Source organism: Thunnus maccoyii, chromosome 6 (genome assembly GCF_910596095.1).
Source record: "Thunnus maccoyii chromosome 6, fThuMac1.1, whole genome shotgun sequence".
In the NCBI taxonomy this organism is placed as follows: Eukaryota; Metazoa; Chordata; class Actinopteri; order Scombriformes; family Scombridae; genus Thunnus; species Thunnus maccoyii.
This window is the reverse complement of record NC_056538.1, coordinates 4696512-4721725: the sequence shown is the minus strand read 5'-3', so window position 1 is coordinate 4721725 and position 25214 is coordinate 4696512. Positions and strand designations below refer to the sequence as shown.

The following is a 25214-nucleotide window of genomic DNA, read 5'->3' as shown; positions in this document are numbered from 1 at the left end:
ATGATTGTAGCTTCTTACACTAAAAACAATCCTGATAAAGTTGTCATTATTACTATAAAAATGTTTTATTCTATTTGAAATACAATTTCATAATTTGAAATGGTGTGGACAAGCACACGATGTAAGATGACTGTGTAACTACTTTTATCTTTAGGTACAAATGTCACAGATCTCTATATAGTCCGTACACCTGTAGGGTACAAAGGCTTTTCCAAAACAGAGCTAATATTATGTTATATACACTGTCACTAGTGTTTGGGAGGGGTCAAACGGTGAATTGGGCTATCAGAGGGTGTGACTGGTTTGCAAGTGACTCAGGAGTTTGGTGCCATGAAAAAGGACATTCATGTTCTGCCTTCTTGTGTCAACGATGGCCAGGCCTGAGAGAGTCAGTTCTAATGCCTTTGGTCTGGCTGCTATTAATGTGTGAAAGGACCGGTTCCAATTTTCAGGTCAGAGTCTGATCTCATCAATGTTTATAGGAAAGGGGTATTATGGATAATAGCTGCTGTGTTATCTTTATGCTTTTTTGCATCAGTGTGTGTTTTTTTTTTTTTTTGGCAAGCTGTGTATGTTTTGCACCCATGACTAAGTGTACTTCCGTTCTGGTAAATGAAATTAAATTTAAACTTTGGCAAACATGAACAAATGACATCATGAATTTGTGGTCACTATGCTCTTAGTCTGCAGTGGTAAAAATTGTTAAGTAAAAACAGACTCTAAAGACTCCAACACTTCACATAGCTAGGGCATGGGTTTTTGCCTCAGCTAGGACATGTGCATTTCCTACCACTATTAAAGTATACTTGCTTGGTTCGCTGTCCCTCCATGCATTTTGGTAACAGACTCGTGAAACAATCACTAGAGGGTAAGGACATTTAAGTTTTTGATAAAAGGATGCAACATTTTCTCTTTGTGCAATGCTGTTGTTAGCCTGCTAGCCATGTTAGCGCAAGGAGCTTATAAGGGGCCAGTATACTCCATCAGAACTGCTTATCAGATGGTCAAATTGTTTCAGAAACCCCCTACCCCCACATCTTTCTCACATATTTAAGTAACTTCCTGAATGCAATGATCTATCATACACACCCACTTCAGGCAGTGATTGGCCAGGTGTGCAGAGGTGAGAAAGGAGCCTAGCTTCCCCCGTCTCTATGATAGACAGACTTTCACTCTGCCTTCAAGTGTGACCGTTACAATTACAAACATTTTTTATTTCAGACATGATCAGACAACACATTTGAACTAGTTCTGATTGAGCATAAACCAGCCCTTACTTGGGGGACTTAAAACCCACCCGAAACCCACCTCAAACCCACCCTTTTGCTGCAACACGATGTCATCTGGCAAGGCGCTACATTGACCAATCACATACAGTACATACATGCAAGCATACACTCCTGGTGGATTGTAAAATCTGGATTGCAATCTCTAGCTCCAGTTCGACATCCTGAATTGTATTTCATTGCCTCACTGGTACCTTAAATAATACACTCCCACTAACTCAACCCATTGCATCGTTTTAAGGCAGGGCTGATTTCTTACTGAATGCAGCCTTGGCAAAAAATTGCTTACAGTAGTAACACACCACGCAGACATGGCACAACATTAACATTCATTTGGAGTTGTGTTCCTGGCCACCTAAAAACTGTAAGTCCAATATTCATTCTCCTAGCCTTGTTTTGATTCTCACCAACTCCTGAGGAAAGTTTTAACAGCTAGATGCTCCACTATGTTTCATCTAGATTATCTACATCTAGTCACAAACTTTATCTGTCTGCTGTTTGGTAAGTGCTTGTAAATTTCCACCCCACAATTAAAAATCACTATGACTACTGAATATAGTATGAATATCTAGTTCATATTTTTGCGCAGCACCATATTTGCCACGTAAGCTTTCACAAATTCAGCTGTCTCCACTATCTCCACGACAAAACGGTAAGACAGTGATTTACATTCTGAGATACACCTTGTGACACATTATCAGTGATGTAACCAGGGGACTTTGGGTGTTTCGGGTCTTTCTTCATCAGACACTCTCACCCAGACAACCCAGTTAAGGATGATGAGACCCCGCCTTGTGTCCCAGCTGCAAATAATAATTAATAAATAACAACTGAGCTGTGTTCACTATCTCCACTACCAAATAGGACACTGATTTACTGAACACTACACATAATTCACTGCTAACCTGTTGCCTCACGAAGCACCATTTGATGGAAAAGAAAAATTTAACCATCCTTGTAAACTTGTAAACCTACTATGTAAACTGTCATGTGTAAATATAAATGATACATATAGCTGATATATAGCTTGATGCAGCTTCCTCATTGCTGGACAGGTTGTTGTAAATGCAAACCATTGCCAGTCCTCCACACTGTATATGACCCCATGACTTTTCAGTGACTGGCTTTATGGTTTTTATCTCCTGTGACTGAGGTCATACAGAGTGTTTGACAAACCCCTCAGAGATTATAATGTTTTGTGATAAGGAAGTCCCTACTCTGAACTTAACAGATAATGTGATATTTAATATTGGTTCAAGGTCATCATCTTTTAAGTGGATTTAGTTCCTTTTTTCCCCAAAAAATGCTCTTATCCATTTCTGGGTCAGAGCTCCTTGTGTCACATAAAAACAAAGTAACCGCAACTGTACATTTCAAAAATGCACATGAAGGGGTATGGCTTTTTTATCTGTGTGATAATGTGCTAGAAATCTAACTCAGCTGCCTGCACTGACATGTTATGCCCTCACCCACACAATCATGTTATGGTGCTGGCAGCTGACAAAGACATATCCCGAAGGTCCTGCACCTATTGGAGAATTTATCCATTTGTACCAGCATTAGTGTGAAAGATGGTGTTTCAGTTGTAGATACCGTAACTAATAAGAGGTGCTCAGTCCTTAGAAGAAACACAAATAAAAAACCTAGATTGTTTTTTAGATTGCTTTCAGATTGCTTAAACTCTGAGTGACAGGTTTGTGTTTTAGATATCTGCCTCTTTCCTCTTAAAAATATCATGCCTGCAGATCGCTGATGTTATGGGCTATTGCCCTGTTGGAATGCAGTCTCACAGCCTCTTTAGTTTTTGCATGGTTGTGCTTCTTTTGATCTATTGGCCCAGGCTTTAACCACTGCCACCCACAAGATGAAGTAATGTGCTGCATATAAACACTACATATTTCAAAATATAATAGTTTCTGAATTATGGTTACACAAATAACGTCATTACATCTATCTTTTTAGGGACACAGAGATATAAGGAGACAGACAGAGATCCCAGAGGCCCTGATCAGGGCAGAACAAAATGAAACAATAGTCTGGACTGATGTTCAGAAATGGTCAGTTATGTCCATCCTGCTTAAACCTGCAATAACAGATTGATGGCCTACTAGGGGCAGCAGAAACTTGATATATAGAGAACTAGTTAGCAAAAGGTTAATTACACATCCAGCAGAAACTAAGCAATATTCGCATTGATTTGAAGTTGTGTTTCTGGCCACCTGGCAAATATAAGTCTAATATTCTCTCTTCATTGAGCTCTGTTTTTGCTCAAACATCTAATGTAAATATCTGGCTCTTTGGCTGCTAAACACTCCACTGTTCACCAGTTAGACTCTAATATTTGGTACTGGGCAGGTAGTGTACAGTGGATTATTGGAGCTTTTTTGCTGAAATCAGGTGCATGCCGCAGCCAAAAACAATGCTGATGAGAGTAGTGAGAGTGAACCAAAACAGTAATGTTATGCGCCAGAAAACCAAAAGAAAAAAACAAGTTAAGGGATGCAGGATTTTCCTAAAAAACAATGTATAGACTCATACAAAAAAGATCCCTCTCAATCATTGCTTGTGACCCATTAAGTGTGTGGCGGTGTATGTATCTGCAGAGACTCTGCCTTCTGCCTGTATTTTCCTATTTTCTTATTATTTTGCCGTGTTTGGGACGCTTCCGGGTGTCAACCTTTGGGCAGTGGGTATTTAGCTCCCAGCCAATAACAGCACGCAGGGTTTGCGGTCTGGACTCGTAGTTTAGGATACCTCGCTGTCTCTGTCTCTCTGCTATCCGTCCCTGTCTGTGCCTGTTTGACTGAGGGTGGGCCTGAATGTCAGCTGGCCACCGGGAGGCTGGACTGTCACTGTGCTTGAACCCTCTAGACTGAACACCAGAGTGGAGTAGAGAGCCAGAGCCTGAAGAGCCACCACTGTGTCCCACAACACACACACACACACACACACACACACACACACACACACACACACACACACACGCACCTCCCCACAGGGTTGCCAGACTGACCTGGCAGATATCGATTTAAAAATTTGTGAAATACACAAATAAATAAATAAAATCTTTTTAAATACACAAGATACTAAGGCAAAAACTGGTTACTGTAAAATAGAATAGAATAGAATAGATCTTTCAACAAGGGTGGAACATTAAAATGAAATTATTAATGATAAAGGTGTGTGGAGTGCTACTGAGCCTTTTTTATTGTCCAGAGTCAAATTACCAAACCAAGCAACGATGCATTAAAACTGATTCAGTAAAACTTGTCAGAGGAGACATTAATAGAACATATTTTCCTCAGGAAAAAAGTCTGTCGGACCTGTTTTGTCGTGGAAGTAATATGAGATTCAAAACACAGTTTGTTGTCGAGAACAACACCCAGGTATTTATAGCTGTCCACCAGCTCAATGTCTGCACCTTTCATACTGGTTAGTACAAGACTAGGAGGAATCTTTCTAAAGCTTGGAGAAAAACAACTATGTGTATATGAAAGGAATCATTATTAAATGGATCAATATCTGTCAAAGCAATTACTTCGAAAGGTCTTTTTCACTTCATAGACAAAATGAAACGCACGTCTCCCACTACGTTAGTATAAGTCAAAGATGTTTTATATTAAAAGTTTATGTTAAAAGTTGTCTTGCGTCTTTTTTTGTCTTTACTCTCTGCAGGCAGCGAGGTCTTAATTTCAAAAACAGGACATAGTGACATTGTGAAAAAAAACTGAAACAGGAATTTTCGTTTACGTAAAGCTCTGACTGCTGTATTTTCACTTCCGTCTATCGTCCCACCGCTTCAAATTTCCCGAGAGCAGATTTCGGTGTGGCAGTTGGTGACAAGCCTAGGAGGTAACATCACACCGCTTTTCTTGTCGTTATTTAAAGACCTGGAGTAGAAGAAGAAGAGCAATATCAACACTGAATGACTTTAATTTGACGGCTTGGTAGGAAGTTTTTGTTGCTGTAATTATTTGGGCTGATTTTCCCGTCTGTCGCCCTCATATCAGGAGAGGTGTGGACGAGCCGCCCGAGGACAGAGAGAAACCCGCCGGTTTTCATCGCGTATCAAACAAAAGGTTTGAATTTATATATACGTATATATCAAACGGTGACGACGATCAATACAATAGCTGTGAAGTTTTCTGCTGTTATGTCTGTTGAATATTTGCTGGTTAAATGATTTACAGACTTTGACCACTGTATTTGACAAACATGAAGAGCTATAGCAAACAGCTATGAAGAGCATGGTAAACTGAGAGTCACTGAAAGTTCTGACTCCTCGTAAATTTAGTGAATCTGTAAAGTTATAAATTCAGCAAATAGCTCGCAGACAAGCAGGATTTCAGTAAAATGTCTGTTTGAGTGGTTTGGGCTGTTACTGACGCCCACCACAGTTAGGTTAAAATGCCACGAGTTTATTGTTTAACGGTTTTTATCAGTTGTGGGGTGAAGAACTTCTCTTGGGTTCCTTCTTTGAAATTTGACGTATTATAATGGACTTATTACACTGTACGTATTATAAATACAATAGTAGAGATCGATCCATCAGTTACAACAATTTGACGTTTAGTTTTGTAATCTCTGTGAATGGCCTGTCCTCGGTTTGTCTCATCCTTTTCTGTTAAAGGATGGGTTCAAAATTTTCAAATATGTCTTAAAACTATAGTCAGGTGTCCATATAAACAGTGAAAGAGGTTTCCCTCTCTGTAATCATTCCTCCTGTTTATACTGGTTATTAAAAGATCTCCTTCAAATGTGCTTTCAATGTAAGTGATGGAGGCCAAAATCCACAGTGTGTCCACACAATCATTTTGTACAAAAATGCATTTAAAAGTAGATGTGAAGCTTATATGAGGCTTCAGCAGTCTGAGTTAGTCACATCAAGTGGATATCTGCCACATTTACAGTCTTTTTAGCATCAAATTCCCTCTTTGTGTTTCCTCTGATGGTGTTTCCCTGTTGAGCTGCGGTGGAAGTATATTAACAAAAAGAGGGACTTTGGCGCTAAAAAGACTGTAACGTTGAAAGATATCTACTTGATTTGACTCATTTGGACACTGAAGCTTCATATTAGCTTCAGATAAACTTTTAAGTACATTTTTGCATAGACGGAGGACTGTGGATTTTGTCCCCCATCACTTACATTGTAATTGCATTATGAAGGGATCTTCTAATGGTCGGTATGAATAGCAAGAAAAACCTGTTTCCATGTTCATATGGAACCTGACTGTTGTTTTAAGGTTTTGTTGTCTTTCTTTGAGCTGGCCGGGGTTGTGAGTTGCTCAGGTGTACAGACTGGTGACAAATTAAAGCAAATACACCTAAATAACCGGGTGGGTGCTTCCATACAGGTGTAATGCATGCTATAATTAAATATGTACACACTCTATCAAGCTCTCTTACATGTATAAAACTGCTGAGCTGGCCCAGATCTCAACCCTAACAAACACAAAACAACAATGTAACTTTTCTTTTTTCCTTAATTTGTCACATATCTGTATGTAATATACAACCTTAAAGCCACTGTGTAGAACTTGAAAAATTGGCGCCACCCATTGGCAGCACAAAAAAAGACACTGTGGCAGGCAGTAATGCAGACCCTGTGGATATTCCATAATCTAAAAAAGACTTGTTTTTCACCAGGTCTACCTGATGTCTACCAAGAACTGCCTCCCTTTTCACTTTGTTGGTATTTGTAAGAATGCTTTCTACTTTAAAGGTAAAAGTGCTTCCATCCTGTCTTCTTTCTCAATAGCTGAATTATGTATCACTATTATATTTTGTATAATAATATATTGTGTTTGTTATAACTATAATTTTAACATTATCTCTATTCTTTTTTGAATGTTTGTATATAAACCCTGAAATCTTCTCTTCTACTGACCAACGCTCTCTATTTAAAGGGACTGGAGAAGGTAAGGCAATTCTCTTTCAAATATTTGTATTATGAAGCATGTGTACAGCAGTAATACAAACTTTCCTGGAGTGCATATCATGCCTCATTTCAGATGTTTAACAACAAAAACAATACAAGGGAGTAAAAAGGCCAAACAAAACGCAGGAAACAGCAGCAGGCAACAGGATCTTGAAGAATAACTCTTTATTCAGGTTCATGCAGGCAAAGCAAATCTGGCAGAACAGAGCAAAACAGAACTACACAGTACAAAGGATCTGATTGTTCCTATAAAATAAAATAAAATGCAGTAATGTCTCAAATTACATTTTCCTCATAAGAATTGCTCCTGTATAACACCAGCGAGAAAGGCAAAACTGTCTCTTGATAGTTTGTGTGTAGGGAGATGGGCAGGGAAGGGGAATGAGGTGACTACAGTGATAGTGATGCTTAAAGTCCTTCTAATGTTGAACATAAACAATATACAGACATCACTACTGTGGTGAAATAAGATATGCTCATAAAAACTGGCAACTCATTGTATGAATGAGTAAAATTACATGACCAAAAGGACTGGATAACAGAAGTGTCACATAAATGATCATGGATAAATAAACCTAAGAGAGTGATGTCTAGATGAAGGCTGACTAAACACTAAACAAGTCACTCCATAACCAGCACTGCACATGATTAGATAATCACATTAAAGCAGTGAGAAGGTTGTGGTGAGTGAGACCTGAACTTAGTAGAGCCAGACCGTGACAGGATCATGACACAAACAAACAAACGAAATAAAACAAAAAACAAAAAAAACAAACCCAAATGCAGCACCATGGAGCAAACAGATCAGATAACTTAACTAATGTGCAATAATAGACTTTATATTTATTGAACTGTATCAAACAGTGCCTGGCATTAAGGGAACAGATATTAACAAACGAAACAAGTGTCTGTTCAGGATGAACCTTATTTGATCAGGGTGTCGTGTGTGGGTGGGTGTGAGTGTTTAGTTCAGAACTTGGCCAAGATTTTCTGGTCGGTGTTTAATAGTAAACTGGTCTATATGAACCTACCTGCTCTAAGTCTTTCCCTGTCTTTGGAATAAGTGTAATAGTAGCTTCATTTAATGTTGTTGGTATCATGCCGACCTCGAAAGCCTTCTTGTACATCCTCTACAGGTGTGGGACTATTATGTTGTTGAACTTTTAATAAAACTCATTGCATATCCCGTTTGGCCCTTGACTCTTACCATTATTTAGGGAATTAATTGTTTTTCTTATTTCCTCACATGCGATTTCCATCTTCAAGGAAATCTGATCCCTTTGTGCTAATGTGGGCAATTTACATGCATGTAAAAACTGTTTGATAACATCAGATAGTGCACGAGCTTGAGAAGTGTACAATTTTTCATAAAATTGCAGAAATATATTGTTGATATTATTATGTGAGGTAAGTGTACTGCTAGATTGATTGATTTTATTGTATGAACAGAGGGTTACTCCTGTTGGACCTGTCTGTGGCTTTTGACACTGATCATAGTATTTTAATTGAACATCTTAAAAATTGGGTGGGCATTTCAGGTTCGGTTTTAGATTGGTTCTGTTCTTAACTTTCAGGAAGGCCGTTCTGTGTGGAAATTGGGAATTATCAATCAGCTATAATATGGAATTCCACAGGGATCCGTTCTTGGGACCTTACTATTTTCCATTTACATGCTACCACTTGGTCATTTTATTAAAAAACACAATATCAGTTACCATTTCTATGTCAATGATACACAATTATATCTCTCCTTTGACACTAATGCAAATCAAAATCCAAAATTATTATCATAGGTCACATTTCCTACATATATATATATATATATAATATGTTTTTCTCTCAAAGATGAAGATCTGGATGAAGACGGTCTCCAAAAGTCCAAAGCACCATGCAAGTTCTACTGGATCCAAAGCCAGTGCAGCAAATTCCTGATTTATGATGAGGACAAATTTGAAGCACAACCCTTAAGTATATACGGGCAACGTCAGTCTGGTAAGATGCAGCAAAAAATATAGTAACCTCTGTGTGTTTGTACTGTCAGCTGCTTATATTTAGATTGTAATTTATCCTTTACAGATGGCTTTCTAGTTTCTTTCAACAATTGAAGATGTATGTATGTCTTTGCATTTTAAAAACTTTTTTATGAGACACCGCGTTTATAGACATTTGATGGCTTCTGCTGGCTAACATGGAATTCCAGTGAGAAATGGCATCTATAGTTATTGCATGCTCTTAGAAATGACCTGTGTGTGCCAGACAACCAATGGCTAAGAGCATGGAGCCTAACAAACCTTTGTACTATTCAGTAAACAGCCAAAAAGTAACAGATCAAGCTCTCTTACCTCAAACCAGACATTTAACTATTTGGGCAGGTTATCACACAAAAACAACACAAGCCTGTTTATATCAGAGGAAGTGAATGAACACTGGGTTATGATATTTTAGCAAGTCAAGCACAGCAAGTACATGTACTTAGTAAGCAATCAATTTTGTTTTAAACAGAGCACCAGTACTAGTTCTTAATATTTTAACAGTCATGCAACCTCTTCACTAAGATAAGATTTCCAAGATCATTGCACAGGTCACTGTTAATTCCTTGATATTTGAAGCATCCCAAATCATTACTATGCTACCTGTCTGAGAAGGCTTTCAGTCCTGGAATTTGTAGTAGTAATAAAAGGAAAAACATAATTGATGCCTCTCTTGAGAGGCTTTATCACCTTTACTGAGGAGCATTTCAAGCTTGAGAGTCACCAGTGGATCACTTACAGAGGTTACACGTTGGAAAAGTGCTGAACCCTCAGTAGAACTGGTAAAACCTTTCAGATGAATGACGGTGACAGTTTTAGATGACCTTGGAGTTGCATTTTAAAATTTAGCTTAAGCTTATATGAGTCTGAGTTAGACAAAGTGCACAGTCTTGTTAATGATACAAAACAGAAACTGTAAACATAGATAGACTGACAGCTTATTAGGGTGGTCACACTGTAACAATAATCTTTACATAAATGAAACCAGTTTGTCTTTCAACAACAATGATCCTTCATGTCTCGTTTCTTTTGTAGAGTGCAAGTTCTGCATCCAGATTTATAGCTTTGTCCCTAAAACAGTGGACGAGAAAAAAGATGAGAAGGGCACTACAGTTGTGCTATACACCAAGGCAGATGGCAAGATGATGGTGGCATGCTGCAGTGAGAATGAGATCAAGCCTGTGGAAATGGTGAGTATACACAAGTCATTGAAAGTCATTTACAGTGCGTGATGCCATGTGTCTCCAACGAACAGAAAGTAACGTCCACTCTGCCTTTTTTTAGGTGGTGTCGGTACATTAGAATCATTTAATAGCAGTGTGCTGTCTGAGAGACTGTATGTTTTGTAAAGTTTTGTCAAAAATGTAGCTGTCATCACATGACACAAGCTAGAACTGAAAAGCCTTCCTGAGGAAGATAAACGCACACATCCTTCAGGGAGGGAAGTTAGTAGTAGCTTAACTTATCAGGACTAAAACAACATAGTGGCACCAACATCAGTTTATAGGTGAATAATGGATTTCGTTGTTTAAGCCTTGCAGAGTACATGTTATGTTTTATGTACAGTAAGGGGTGAGGTCAAGGGAGGATGACGCCCTGATTACAGACACATCCTAGTGTGGACAGAAAAGTTTACTTGACCAAAAAATTATCAAAAAGCATTGTGAGAAGAATACAAAACCACATATGAAATTAAAGGTAGATGAGGCAGGTTGAGGATATAACAAAATGTTAATTAGAGTATCACATGAGATGTCTTGAAATGCAGCACATATTGATGTTCTTTGATGGTGTGAGAGTCCAAAATTGACTCAAAACAGAATTCGATAAACTATTTTTATGCAACTTTAAAAGTTGCCAGTCAGTTCATATTGGGACTAACTGAACTACAAGAAAAGTACCCTGAATACAAATTTAGTTTTAAATTAAGAGACAATTGTATTATAATTGATCAATAATTGTGTTTTGGCATTCTTACTGTATACATGCAGCGTCACACTGCTAAATAATCTAAAATCAGAAGATTGTTGCATAAACAAAAGTCACTGTTATAGATGTTTTTAGTCCTAATCTGCTGCCCTCTGTTATCCAAGTATAGCGTACCATTTCTGATGAGTCATGTCATGATAAAAGCACTGGCAAATACTGTATCAGGTTAATAGGAAATATTTCCATGTAGCTTCCATTTCTCACTGAGGTCCTGTGAATGACAATATATTTACACTTTACACTGGCTTTTTCATTGATCTAGTTTTATGACAATTAAATCACCCATCTGTTTTTTTCTATAGAATCTTCCAGATGAAATTGAGGAAGATCAACACAAGGTGGTGTTCTTATTGAAGAAAATCCCCTCAGACTCTAACACATTCATGTTTGAGTCCTATGAAAACAAGGGAAAATTCCTAGCATTTGAGCCTGAGTATGATTCCAGTTTTGAGAAACTGGTCCTGCGTAGTAAAGTTGATGAAGTGGATGTAGGTTGCGAGTGGCAGCTTTCGACTTGCAGTGACTAATGTGATTGACTGATTGAAAACATCTGTTTTTACATCACCCTGTTTGTTTCATTAAGGATAAATTGTTTTTCCTGTTTCATAATTCAGCATCAACCTGCTGCCGTTACTACTACTATACAAAACACAACTAGGACGACACAGAAAAGATCTTTTGTGTAGTCAGCAGAGTTCAGCAGTTTAGTATTTGAGAGAAACTGGAGATTTGAGTCAAAGAGATTATTTTCCTTCATTTAGTAATTTCAAATATAAAACATGAACTACAACTTGCTTCAACAAGAACACATACATTACTTTAATTGATCAAACCAGTGAAATCCTGATTAAATAAACTAAATTAGGTAACCTTTTGTTCTGACCAGTCACACTATTTCACCGTCTGGCAGTTTATCTTTTGTGAAACAAGGGGTGTTCCAAACTTTACTGTTATTCTTTTTAGATGTGATTGCAACTTTAAAATGCTTGAGTATGTTTTTACAGTTTTATCATGTTTAAATTTGCAACAGTGCATATTTAAACATGAAAGATTTCTATTGTGACTTTTTGAAGCATTCCCACTGCTGCATGGGCCATAATTCACCCATGTACACATGTACAGAATTGATTTTTTAAAAACTACACCTGTTATTTGAATAATAGCTATTTTTAAACATTTTGTACCTTTTTTACTCTTCTGTCATAGTACACATTGTGTATATTTTTAGGTCATAAAATGTGAAAATATGAAAATGTCTATAAATCCAACTTTATTCCAGCATGGCAGGAACAGTGCACTTTTCTTGCCATATCTCATTTTGTGCGTATAATCTGAAACATAAATTGAACAGACATTACAAATTGACAATGAGTAAACAGACCAACACCAAACTTTTAAGCTCTTATAACATTTACTGCATGAGCATTGTGACAATAGACTGAATCCACAAATCAGATCTTACAGCTATAAACTGTAACGCTCAGTCAAGCAGTACAAATGTGACGCTTTTTGTCATTTTTAAATAGCTACATGCAAGGACTGTGTGCGTATACCAGATGTAAATGTTCCAAGATTACATGATAACGTGAAGTTTTGATTAGCCTGCCAGCAAGTTCAATGAATAAATGAACATGAGAGCTGTATTTGCAGCTGTTAATTTTAGCCCCATTGCCATTCTGCTGGACATGCACCAGTAGGTTGAGTGTTGCTGGATGGCTTGAATTGATGATGTAATTCGGATCTTGCCTCCCTTACCTTTAAAGAAGGCTGTTGAAAATATGAAGAGAGCATGTAAGTGTCCTCCTAAAAGTCTTAAGTTATTGTATGTTCAACACAGTATATATTTGTCTGGTCCTTTTTGTATTACATGATGTAAATTAAACGGTGTTGCCAACAAGAAGCATTCACATGTCCTCACTTATTTTTCTGAAATTAATCTTTTGAAATGGCTTGAAACACTGAATGTTGTTGCAATATCCACACTGATGGTCACAAGTTAAAGAGAAGGTAGGCTGGTCAGACTGGTGAATACTGGCTGTGTGACTACAGTTTGTACACTATTTAGCCACAAACTCTTCTTTACTTTTTCTACTCAATGACGATGCAGGTCAATTGGTTGAATATGGGCCACCTTCCGATTGAAGATAACACTATAAAATAACAAGATAGACTATAGCTGTACTGCCAATTTATAGGCCGTTTTGTTTTTCACATTGTAAGAAACATTACGAGGTAACAGTTTAACTTACGTAAATGGTTGGTGTAGGTGATAAACACACTGATTGATTGATTAAGGTAAAATTGATAAGGCTTTTAGAAGCCAGCTGCCATCACTATGAGCAACCTCGAGGCATTCAGCTGAAAGTTACAAGTTAACACGGTCACTGGTTAACTCGAAACACCTGTTTTGGTTTACCTACTGACCGTGTTATCTGATGACTTACAGGGAAATGTGTTGTGGTTGTTGTGGTTGTTATGGTGAAGGCAGCTGTTGAAAACACCAATGTAGCTGTCCACCTAAAGTCTTACATTATTGTACGTTCAACACAGTATATATTCCTCTTGTCCTTTTTGTATAACATTATGTAAATTAAATGGTGTCACCAACAAGAAGCATTCACATTTCCTGGGCCCAAATGCCCAGCCGTAGTGGGCAGAGTGATTTAAAGGAGTTCATTCAGCATCAAGGTCAAGTTGCAGGAGTCAAAGAAGCAGTCTGTGCAAATAAGCAATCTCCAGACAACAGTAAAATACTATCTACCATTTAACAGTTGAATGGCAGCAGGGATAAAGAAAACATTCTATGTCTTAGTCCTCATAACGAGCACCGTTGACCGACGACCTGAGGGCAACTGTTCAAACTCTGTCTGAAGGGGGAGACCTCGGCGCTACAGAAGGGAGGTAGTCTCACTGAACACCTGCACTAACCACTTTGATGAGGCTACCGAGCCTTTTTTATTGTCCAGAGTCAAATTACCAAACCAAGCAACAATGCAGAACATTAAAACTGATTCAGTAAAACTTATATAAAAGAGAATCATCATGTCAGGAAAACATTACAAGGAAACATTAAAAGAACCTATTTTCCTCAAGAAAAAAAGTCTTTGTTGGACCTTTTTTGTCGTGGAAGTAATATGAGATTCAAAACACAGTTTGTTGTCGAGAACAACACCCAGGTATTTATAGCTGTCCACCAGCTCAATGTCTGCACCTTTCATACTGGTTAGTACAAGACTAGGAGGAATCTTTCTAAAGCTTGGAGAAAAACAACTATGTGTATATGAAAGGAATCATTATTAAATGGATCAGTATCTGTCAAAGCAATTACTTCACTCCATAGATAAAATGAAACACATTTCTAACACATCCCCAACTACTTGAAACAGGGTTCTCCACACATATTCCAGAAAAGGTGTGCAGTTGTCATTAGATAATAGTTTGAACAGGGTTTCAAATCTATAAGATGATGAATCCAAGGGTGGGAGTTGCCATAGTCAGTGTCCAAGTACCACACCCCTAACATCATATCAGGAACAAAAGCGCACAAACCACTCTTAATTAATAAAATACAGCAAATCCAAGTACAGATATCAAATGTGACAAACTAGAGGAAACATGACATATTTAGTTCTTCAATAAAGCCGAAGGGCTCCACTGTGTTCAAAGTGTGAATCCAAAATGCCTCCCTGTGAAGCAGTGTTGATGATGTCACCACCTCTAGGAGAGGGTGAATTTTTTTCTATTCCCCAGAACTTGAGCATAATGCCCGAGCATAATGTCGAGCCATAGCATAGTCCATGTTTTGCGTACGTATTGCAGTCTTATGTTCAGATATGCAAGTCTTTAAAGCTCTTTTTGTTTGTTCAACATAAACCAGACCACAGGGACACTCCAGCATATATAGACAACATATGTGCTGCTGCCATTGATGAAAGATTTAGTGAAGTATTTTTTACCAGTAAGTGGATGTGTGAAGTACTTGGTGTCCGATGACTTAGAACATTGTGCACAGTGTCCACAGTGAAAAAAACCTGTGGGTTGACTAGGCACCCAGGAGACAGTGTTAGGTGTTTTTTTAGTATCTGAGTGAACCAATCTGTCTCTCAGATTGCGGCAATGTTTAAATGTGACCAGGGGAGGCACAGGGCTGATAGTATTTAGAGATGGGTCACTTTTGAGGACATTCCAGTGTTTAAGGATAATATTTCTGACCCTGCCTGCCAGAGGAGAGTACTCAGTAGAGAAAGTGATCTGTGAGGAAGTAGTGGTCGCTCCAGTTTTCTTAACTAATAGAGATTCCCACTGCCCATAGCTGTGCTACGGGATTGAAGGTAGTAGGAATCTAAATACTTAAAAAAGTTCATGGTGAGAATCATTTCTGATAGTGTCAATAGGAATTCATTAGGAGGCAAAATCCCATCTGGATGCTTGTTAAGGTAATGGGTGAGAGCATCAAGGCCTATTTCATGAGGTATGCATATATACAGGCTCTGCACATCAAAAGTTACCAGGATATCAGCTTGTTTGCATTTGAACTCTTTAATAGTATTTAGTATGTCAACAGTGTCCCCAAGAAAAGAAGGGAGGCTTGAGACAAATTTCTCAGCAAAGAAATCAACATATTGTGACAGAGGCTCAGTAAGACTACCAATACTTGCCACAATCAGGTGGAGGGGAGGATTGATAATGGATTTATGTACTTTGGGTAATCCATAAAAAACAGAGCATACAGGATACTCAACCTGTAAGAAGTCTTTTTCTTTTTCTGTTCTCCAACCCCTTTTCAAAGCAGAGTCAACATATTAAAAAAACTGATTCTTTAAGTTATCAGTGGGGTTTGACTTTCAAGGTGTATAGCACTCTGTCTCAGATAGTTGACTTCTGATGCTTTATTCATATTGCTCAAAACCCATAACCACAACTGACCCACCTTTATCCGCTGGCTGAATGATGATCTATTTTTTAGATTCCAGATTGCTAAGAGCTTTTAATTTAGATTTGTTTAAATTCCTTTTAGCAGCATGTGAAATCTGGTCTATTTCAGCTAAATCTTTTTCCACTAATTTGCTGTAGGTGAGTACGGTAGGGTTCAGGTTAGATGAAGGCAACAACAAAGACTTATTTTTAAATGGAGTTGCTTCTCTATTGATGTAGGTGTCAAAGTTTAGGTCCCTGTTAACAACATAACTTGACCTGGTAGAAAAAAAGTGTTTGGGATGCAGCTGTCTAAAAAATGTGAATGCATCAACTTTTTGGTTAAATGGGTCGGTATTGTTAGTTGGGGAAAAAACTGAGACCCTTACTCAGCACAGACATTTCATCTTGAGAGAGACTCACATCAGATATGTTAATCACTGTCTGCTGTTGCTGAGAGCGGACACCTGTGGTGTCCCTTTGTGCCCCGCCGCATCTTCTTTGGTTGGTTCTGAGTGGTTGTAAAAAAAAAGAAAAGCTGAGATGATTTGGTCCTTTCTTCCATTTCGCTCCCCTCTGATGACTCTCCCTCTCTCGCTGGCAGGTCTTCATTGGTGTCGTCTGTTGGAGAATTTCTTCCTAGCCCCATGCCAGTTATAGACTTTATCCCCAACTATGTTAGTATGAGTCAAAGATGTTTCATATGAACCCTTTCATGCACAGTGGTCACCACAGTGAACAGGTTTTGATGGTAAAGTTGCACATCAGCCCCCACAGTGGACGCTAGTGTGTCGTTCCATACACTGCCATCCATTAGCCAGCCTTTGTAAGTGCAACACAAATTAGCTACTCAAAACCAAGATGGCCGCCGGAAACGCTCAGCAGCTCAGGAATATCTTGCCAATCCTTCTATGGTAGTAGACCCTTGCAGGTAAATAAAATTTTGTAACATCAAGTAACAACTAAGGAGTAATACAATTGTTAAAATTTCCAAGTATTGATTGTATGTTGGGAAAAAATGACGATTAATCATCTGTCCACTAAGTTGGGCGTCATGCATCGCTGACTATATTTCAACTACAATTATACTATTACTGCAACTTTGTTGTTCTTGAAAATACTTCATCTGCAGTAACTTTTTTGGCTGTAAATCAATTGATTTATGTTATTAGAATGTAATTTGCGGTTTTGAGGGAGCTACGGATACTGAGGGAGCTGAGGATGCTGAGGTGGATAAGTATGCTGAGGGAGCTGAGGATGTTGAGGGAGCTGAGGATGCTGAGGGAATGCCTGGCACCTCAAAAGAATGTCTGGATTAGAAAAGAAGGATCTTCTGCATTTCAAGTCATCTGTAACTCATGTGCTATTAAATACAGTAAGACAGAGGGGAGAGGCTGAGGAGTTAGGACCGAGGTTCAACGTTTTTGCATTGTATTGAACAGTATTAGAATATGTTGAAATATGTTAAAACACTAGTTTAACAGCTTTGAATATATATATTATTTTATAGTTTTCAAATAATATATCATTTTATTCATTGGTTAGTTGACATGTGGAAAACTCCTTGAAAAATGCATGTTTAAAAAAAATGAAGTTCAAATATTTTTTTCATGCCTAAAGAAGAATAAAAACACTTAGGAAAAAAAACCCTGACTGAGGTTATCATAATTCACGCATGAATTCGTCCCATCCTTCTATCGTCCCACCTCTACAAATTTCCCGTGAGCAGATTTCAGTGTGGCAGCAAGTGACAAGCCTAGGAGGTAACATCGCATCTCTTTTCTTGTCGTCATTTAAAGACCTGGAGTAGGCAACAGACACAGTGCGAGAAGAGACGAACAATGTTAACACTGAACGACTTTCATTTGACGGCTTGGTAGGAAGTTTTTGTTGTTGTTGCTGTAATTATTTGGGCTGATTTTCCTGTCTGTCACTCAAATATCATGAAAGGTGTTGACGAGCCGCCCGAGGACAGAGAGAAACCCGCCGGTTTTCATCGCGTCTCTAACAAAAGGTAATTATAATTTTTTTTTTTTAATCAAACGTGCTTTTCAAGTGTGTCTTAAAACAAAAGTCAGGTGTCCATATGAACAGTGAAAGAGGTTTCCCTCTCTGTAATCATTCCTCCTGTTTATACTGGTTATTAAAAGATCTCCTTCAAATGTGCTTTCAATGTAAGTGATGGAGGCCAAAATCCGCAGCATGTCCACACAATCATTTGGTGCAAAAATGCATTTAAAAGTTGATGTGAAGCTTATATGAGGCTTCAGCAGTCTGAGTTAGTCATATCAAGTGGATATCTGCTACATTTACAGTCTTTTTAGCATCAAATTCCCTCTTTGTGTTTCCTCTGATGGTGTTTCCCTGTTGAGCTGTGGTGGAAGTATAGTAACAAAAAGAGGAACTTTGGCATTAAAAAGACTGTAACGTTGAAAGATATCTACTTGATTTGACTCATTTGGACGAAGCTTCATATTAGCTTCAGATAAATGTTTAAATACATTTTTGCATAGAAGGAGGACTGTGGATTTTGTCCCCCATCACTTACATTGTAATTGCATTATGAAGGGATCTTCTAATGGTCGGTATGAATAGCAAGAAAAACCTGTTTCCATGTTCTTATGGAACCTGACTGTTGTTTTAAGGTTTTGTTGTCTTTTCTTTGAGCTGGCCGGGGTTGTGAGTTGCTCAGGTGTACAGACTGGTGACAAATTACAGCAAATACACCTAAATAACCAGGTGGGTGCTTCCATACAGGTGTAATGCATGCTATAATTAAATATGTACACACTCTATCAAGCTCTCTTACATGTATAAAACTGCTGAGCTGGCCCAGATCTCAACCCTAACAAACACAAGACAACAACATAACTTTTCTTTTTTCTTTAATTTGTCACATATCTGTATGTAATATACAACCTTAAAGCCACTGTGTAGAACTTGAAAAATTGGCGCCACCCATTAGCAGCACAAAAAAAGACACTGTGGCAGGCAGTAATGCAGACCCTGTGGATATTCCATAATCTAAAAAAGACTTGTTTTTCACCAGGTCTACCTGATGTCTACCAAGAACTGCCTCCCTTTTCACTTTGTTGGTATTTGTAAGAATGCCTTCTACTTTAAAGGTAAAAGTGCTTCCATCCTGTCTTCTTTCTCAATAGCTGAATTATGTATCACTATTATATTTTGTATAATAATATATTGTGTTTGTTATAACTATAATTTTAACATTATCTCTATTCTTTTTTGAATGTTTGTATATAAACCCTGAAATCTTCTCTTCTACTGACCAACGCTCTCTATTTAAAGGGACTGGAGAAGGTAAGGCAATTCTCTTTCAAATATTTGTATTATGAAGCATGTGTACAGCAGTAATACAAACTTTCCTGGAGTGCATATCATGCCTCATTTCAGATGTTTAACAACAAAAACAATACAAGGGAGTAAAAAGGCCAAACAAAACGCAGGAAACAGCAGCAGGCAACAGGATCTTGAAGAATAACTCTTTATTCAGGTTCATGCAGGCAAAGCAAATCTGGCAGAACAGAGCAAAACAGAACTACACAGTACAAAGGATCTGATTGTTCCTATAAAATAAAATAAAATGCAGTAATGTCTCAAATTACATTTTCCTCATAAGAATTGCTCCTGTATAACACCAGCGAGAAAGGCAAAACTGTCTCTTGATAGTTTGTGTGTAGGGAGATGGGCAGGGAAGGGGAATGAGGTGACTACAGTGATAGTGATGCTTAAAGTCCTTCTAATGTTGAACATAAACAATATACAGACATCACTACTGTGGTGAAATAAGATATGCTCATAAAAACTGGCAACTCATTGTAGGAATGAGTAAAATTACATGACCAAAAGGACTGGATAACAGAAGTGTCACATAAATGATCATGGATAAATAAACCTAAGAGAGTGATGTCTAGATGAAGGCTGACTAAACACTAAACAAGTCACTCCATAACCAGCACTGCACATGATTAGATAATCACATTAAAGCAGTGAGAAGGTTGTGGTGAGTGAGACCTGAACTTAGTAGAGCCAGACCGTGACAGGATCATGACACAAACAAACAAACGAAATAAAACAAAAAACAAAAAAGACAAACCCAAATGCAGCACCATGGAGCAAACAGATCAGATAACTTAACTAATGTGCAATAATAGACTTTATATTTATTGAACTGTATCAAACAGTGCCTGGCATTAAGGGAACAGATATTAAGAAACGAAACGAGTGTCTGTTCAGGATGAACCTTATTTGATCAGGGTGTCGTGTGTGGGTGGGTGTGAGTGTTTAGTTCAGGACTTGGCCAAGATTTTCTGGTCGGTGTTTAATAGTAAACTGGTCTATATGAACCTACCTGCTCTAAGTCTTTCCCTGTCTTTGGAATAAGTGTAATAGTAGCTTCATTTAATGTTGTTGGTATCATGCCGACCTCGAAAGCCTTCTTATACATCCTCTACAGATGTGGGGCTATTATGTTGTTGAACTTTTAATAAAACTCATTGCATATCCCGTTTGGCCCTTGACTCTTACCATTATTTAGGGAATTAATTGTTTTTCTTATTTCCTCACATGCGATTTCCATCTTCAAGGAAATCTGATCCCTTTGTGCTAATGTGGGCAATTTACATGCATGTAAAAACTGTTTGATAACATCAGATAGTGCACGAGCTTGAGAAGTGTACAATTTTTCATAAAATTGCAGAAATATATTGTTGATATTATTATGTGAGGTAAGTGTACTGCTAGATTGATTGATTTTATTGTATGAACAGAGGGTTACTCCTGTTGGACCTGTCTGTGGCTTTTGACACTGATCATAGTATTTTAATTGAACATCTTAAAAATTGGGTGGGCATTTCAGGTTCGGTTTTAGATTGGTTCTGTTCTTAACTTTCAGGAAGGCCGTTCTGTGTGGAAATTGGGAATTATCAATCAGCTATAATATGGAATTCCACAGGGATCTGTTCTTGGGACCTTACTATTTTCCATTTACATGCTACCACTTGGTCATTTTATTAAAAAACACAATATCAGTTACCATTTCTATGTCAATGATACACAATTATATCTCTCCTTTGACACTAATGCAAATCAAAATCCAAAATTATTATCATAGGTCCAGACTCATCACAGAATTACATTTCCTACATATATATATATATATATATATATATATATATATACATGTACTTGGTAAGCAATCAATTTTGTAAATGATGTTTTTCTCTCAAAGATGAAGATCTGGATGAAGACCGTTTACAAAAAGACGCACCATGCAAGTTCTATTGGATCCAAAGCCATGGCAGCAAATTCCTGATTTATGATGAGGACAAATTTGAAGCACAACCCTTAAGTATATACGAGCAACGTCAGTCTGGTAAGATGCAGCAAAAAATATAGTAACCTCTGTGTGTTTGTACTGTCAGCTGCTGATATTTAGATTGTAATTTATCCTTTACAGATGGGTTTCTAGTTTCTTTCAACAATTGAAGATGTATGTATGTCTTTGCATTTTAAAAACTTCTTTATGAGACACCGCGTTTATAGACATTTGATGGCTTCTGCTGGCTAACATGGAATTCCAGTGAGAAATGGCATCTATAGTTATTGCATGCTCTTAGAAATGACCTGTGTGTGCCAGACAACCAATGGCTAAGAGCATGGAGCCTAACAAACCTTTGTACTATTCAGTAAACAGCCAAAAAGTAACAGATCAAGCTCTCTTACCTCAAACCAGACATTTAACTATTTGGGCAGGTTATCACACAAAAACAACACAAGCCTGTTTATATCAGAGGAAGTGAATGAACACTGGGTTATGATATTTTAGCAAGTCAAGCACAGCAAGTACATGTACTTAGTAAGCAATCAATTTTGTTTTAAACAGAGCACCAGTACTAGTTCTTAATATTTTAACAGTCATGCAACCTCTTCACTAAGATAAGATTTCCAAGATCATTGCACAGGTCACTGTTAATTCCTTGATATTTGAAGCATCCCAAATCATTACTATGCTACCTGTCTGAGAAGGCTTTCAGTCCTGGAATTTGTAGTAGTAATAAAAGGAAAAACATATTTGATGCCTCACTTGAGAGGCTTTATCACCTTTACTGAGGAGCATTTCAAGCTTGAGAGTCACCAGTGGATCACTTACAGAGGTTACACGTTGGAAAAGTGCTGAACCCTCAGTAGAACTGGTAAAACCTTTCAGATGAATGACGGTGACAGTTTTAGATGACCTTGGAGTTGCATTTTAAAATTTAGCTTAAGCTTATATGAGTCTGAGTTAGACAAGGTGCACAGTCTTGTTAATGATACAAAACAGAAACTGTAAACATAGATAGACTGACAGCTTATTAGGGTGGTCACACTGTAACAATAATCTTTACATAAATGAAACCAGTTTGTCTTTCAACAACAATGATCCTTCATGTCTCGTTTCTTTTGTAGAGTGCAAGTTCTGCATCCAGACTTATAAATTTATAACAGAGGGCAATAAAAAAGATGAGAAGAAGGGCACTACAGTTGTGCTATACACCAAGACAGATGGCAAGATAATGGTGGCATGCTGCAGTGAGAATGAAATTAAGGCTGAGGAAATGGTGAGTATACACAAGTCATTGAAAGTTATTTACAGTGCGTGATGCCATGTGTCTCCCACGAACAGAGAGTAACGTCCACTCTGCCTTTTTTTAGGTGGTGTCGGTACATTAGAATCATTTAATAGCAGTGTGCTGTCTGAGAGACTGTATGTTTTGTAAAGTTTTGTCAAAAATGTAGCTGTCATCACATGACACAAGCTAGAACTGAAAAGCCTTCCTGAGGAAGATAAACGCACACATCCTTCAGGGAGGGAAGTTAGTAGTAGCTTAACTTTATAGGTGAATATTGGATTTCGTTGTTTAAGCCTAGCAGAGTACATGTTATGTTTTATGTACAGTAAGGGGTGAGGTCAAGGGAGAATGACGCCCTGATTACAGACACATCCTAGTGTGGACAGAAAAGTTTACTTGACCAAAAAATTATCAAAAAGCATTGTGGGAAGAATACAAAACCACATATGAAATTAAAGGTAGATGAGGCAGGTTGAGGATACCACAAAATGTTAATTATAGTATCACATGAGATGTCTTGAAATGCAGCACATATTGATGTTCTTTGACGGTGTGAGAGTCCAAAATTGACTCAAAACAGAATTTGATAAACTATTTTTACGCAACTTTAAAAGTTACCAGTCAGTTCATATTGGGACGAACTGAACTACAAGAAAAGTACCCTGAATACAAATTTAGTTTTAAATTAAGAGACAATTGTATTATAATTGATCAATGTTTGTGTTTTGGCATTCTTACTGTATACATGCAGCGTCACACTGCTAAATAATCTAAAATCAGAAGATTGTTGCATAAACAAAAGTCACTGTTATAGATGTTTTTAGTCCTAATCTGCTGCCCTCTGTTATCCAAGTATAGCGTACCATTTCTGATGAGTCATGTCATGATAAAAGCACTGGCAAATACTGTATCAGGTTAATAGGAAATATTTCCATGTAGCTTCCATTTCTCACTGAGGTCCTGTGAATGACAATATATTTACACTTTACACTGGCTTTTTCATTGATCTAGTTTTATGACAATTAAATCACCCATCTGTTTTTTTCTATAGAATCTTCCAGATGAAATTGAGGAAGATCAACACAAGGTGGTGTTCTTATTGAAGAAAATCCCCTCAGCCTCTAACACATTCATGTTTGAGTCCTATGAAAAAAAGGGAAAATTCCTGGCATTTGAGCCCGAGTATGATTCCAGTTTTGAGAAACTGGTCCTGCGTAGTAAAGTTGATGAAGTGGATGTAGGTTGCGAGTGGCAGCTTTCTGTTGCGGGCAGTGACTAATGTGATTGACTGATTGAAAATATCTGTTTTTACATCACCCTGTTTGTTTCATTAAGGATAAATTGTTTTTCCTGTTTCATAATTCAGCATCAACCTGCTGCCGTTACTACTACTATACAAAACACAACTAGGACGACACAGAAAAGATCTTGTGTGTAGTCAGCAGAGTTCAGCAGTTTAGTATTTGAGAGAAACTGGAGATTTGAGTCTAAGAGATTATTTTCCTTCATTTAGTAATTTCAAATATAAAACATGAACTACAACTTGCTTCAACAAGAACACATACATTGCTTTAATTGATCAAACCAGTGAAATCCTGATTAAATAAACTAAATTAGGTAACCTTTTGTGCTGACCAGTCACACTATTTCACCGTCTGGCAGTTTATCTTTTGTGAAACAAGGGGTGTTTCAAACTTTACTGTTATTCTTTTTAGATGTGATTGCAACTTTAAAATGCTTGAGTATGTTTTTACAGTTTTATCATGTTTAAATTTTCAACAGTGCATATTTAAACATGAAAGATTTCTAGTGTGACTTTTTGAAGCATTCCCACTGCTGCATGGGCCATAATTCACCCATGTACACATGTACAGAATTGATTTTTTAAAAACTACACCTGTTATTTGAATAATAGCTGTTTTTATACATTTTGTACCTTTTTTACTCTTCTGTCATAGTACACATTGTGTATATTTTTAGGTCATAAAATGTGAAAATATGAAAATGTCTATAAATCCAACTTTATTCCAGCATGGCAGGAACAGTGCACTTTTCTTGCCATATCTCATTTTGTGCGTATAATCTGAAACATTAATTGAACAAATGAGTAAACAGACCAACACCAAACTTGTAAGCTCTTATAACATTTACTGCATGAGCATTGTGACAATAGACTGAATCCAGAAATCAGATCTTACAGCAATAAACTGTAACGCTCAGTCAAGCAGTACAAATGTGATGCTTTTTGTCATTTTTAAATAGCTGCATGCAAGGACTGTGTGCGTATACCAGATGTAAATGTTCCAAGATTACATGATAACGTGAAGTTTTGATTAGCCTGCCAGCAAGTTCAATGAATAAATGAACAGGAGAGCTGTATTTGCAGCTGTTAATTTTAGCCGCATTGCCATTCTGCTGGACATGC

The 25214-nt window shown here is 37.6% G+C and overlaps 2 protein-coding genes across 7 annotated transcripts; both read left to right on the top strand.

The window, feature by feature from the left end:
• Positions 1-825: 825 nt before the first annotated feature.
• Positions 826-24131, top strand: LOC121898399 (interleukin-18-like). Of its 4 annotated transcripts, none has more exons than XM_042413429.1 (7): positions 826-868; positions 18108-18171; positions 19207-19282; positions 19467-19478; positions 21409-21552; positions 22626-22777; positions 23841-24131. In XM_042413429.1, the coding sequence occupies exons 3-7, from the start codon at positions 19216-19218 to the stop codon at positions 24066-24068; spliced, it is 603 nt and encodes a 200-aa protein (XP_042269363.1). In that variant the 5' UTR covers positions 826-868; positions 18108-18171; positions 19207-19215; the 3' UTR covers positions 24069-24131. The 4 variants fall into 4 exon arrangements, with proteins under 4 accessions (XP_042269363.1, XP_042269362.1, XP_042269364.1 ...); XM_042413428.1 differs by lacking the exon at positions 826-868 and adding an exon at positions 17075-17088; XM_042413430.1 differs by lacking the exon at positions 826-868 and adding an exon at positions 18825-18896 and having other exon boundaries at positions 17791-18171.
• LOC121898397 (interleukin-18-like) lies at positions 5038-24146 on the top strand. Of its 3 annotated transcripts, XR_006096452.1 has the most exons (8): positions 5038-5138; positions 5297-5365; positions 6933-7008; positions 7193-7204; positions 9070-9216; positions 10290-10444; positions 11546-11826; positions 24125-24146. XR_006096452.1 is itself a non-coding variant. In XM_042413424.1 (7 exons), exons 3-7 carry the CDS (start codon positions 6942-6944, stop codon positions 11768-11770), a joined length of 606 nt encoding a protein of 201 aa, XP_042269358.1. In that variant the 5' UTR covers positions 5038-5138; positions 5297-5365; positions 6933-6941; the 3' UTR covers positions 11771-13143. The 3 variants fall into 3 exon arrangements, 1 of the variants encoding a protein (XP_042269358.1); XM_042413424.1 differs by lacking the exon at positions 24125-24146 and having other exon boundaries at positions 11546-13143; XR_006096453.1 differs by lacking the exon at positions 5038-5138 and having other exon boundaries at positions 5145-5365.
• The last annotated feature ends 1068 nt before the right edge of the window (positions 24147-25214 follow it).

Bases quoted from the DNA above. Each gene is read 5' to 3' on its own strand.
- LOC121898399 (XM_042413429.1), top strand. From the start codon at position 19,216: ATGTCTACCAAGAACTGCCTCCCTTTTCACTTTGTTGGTATTTGTAAG. The intron at 21,553-22,625 runs GTAAGATGCAGC...TTTCTTTTGTAG, and splicing joins ATACGAGCAACGTCAGTCTG to AGTGCAAGTTCTGCATCCAG. The intron at 22,778-23,840 runs GTGAGTATACAC...TTTTTTCTATAG, and splicing joins AAATTAAGGCTGAGGAAATG to AATCTTCCAGATGAAATTGA.
- LOC121898397 (XM_042413424.1), top strand. From the start codon at position 6,942: ATGTCTACCAAGAACTGCCTCCCTTTTCACTTTGTTGGTATTTGTAAG. The intron at 9,217-10,289 runs GTAAGATGCAGC...TTTCTTTTGTAG, and splicing joins ATACGGGCAACGTCAGTCTG to AGTGCAAGTTCTGCATCCAG. The intron at 10,445-11,545 runs GTGAGTATACAC...TTTTTTCTATAG, and splicing joins AGATCAAGCCTGTGGAAATG to AATCTTCCAGATGAAATTGA.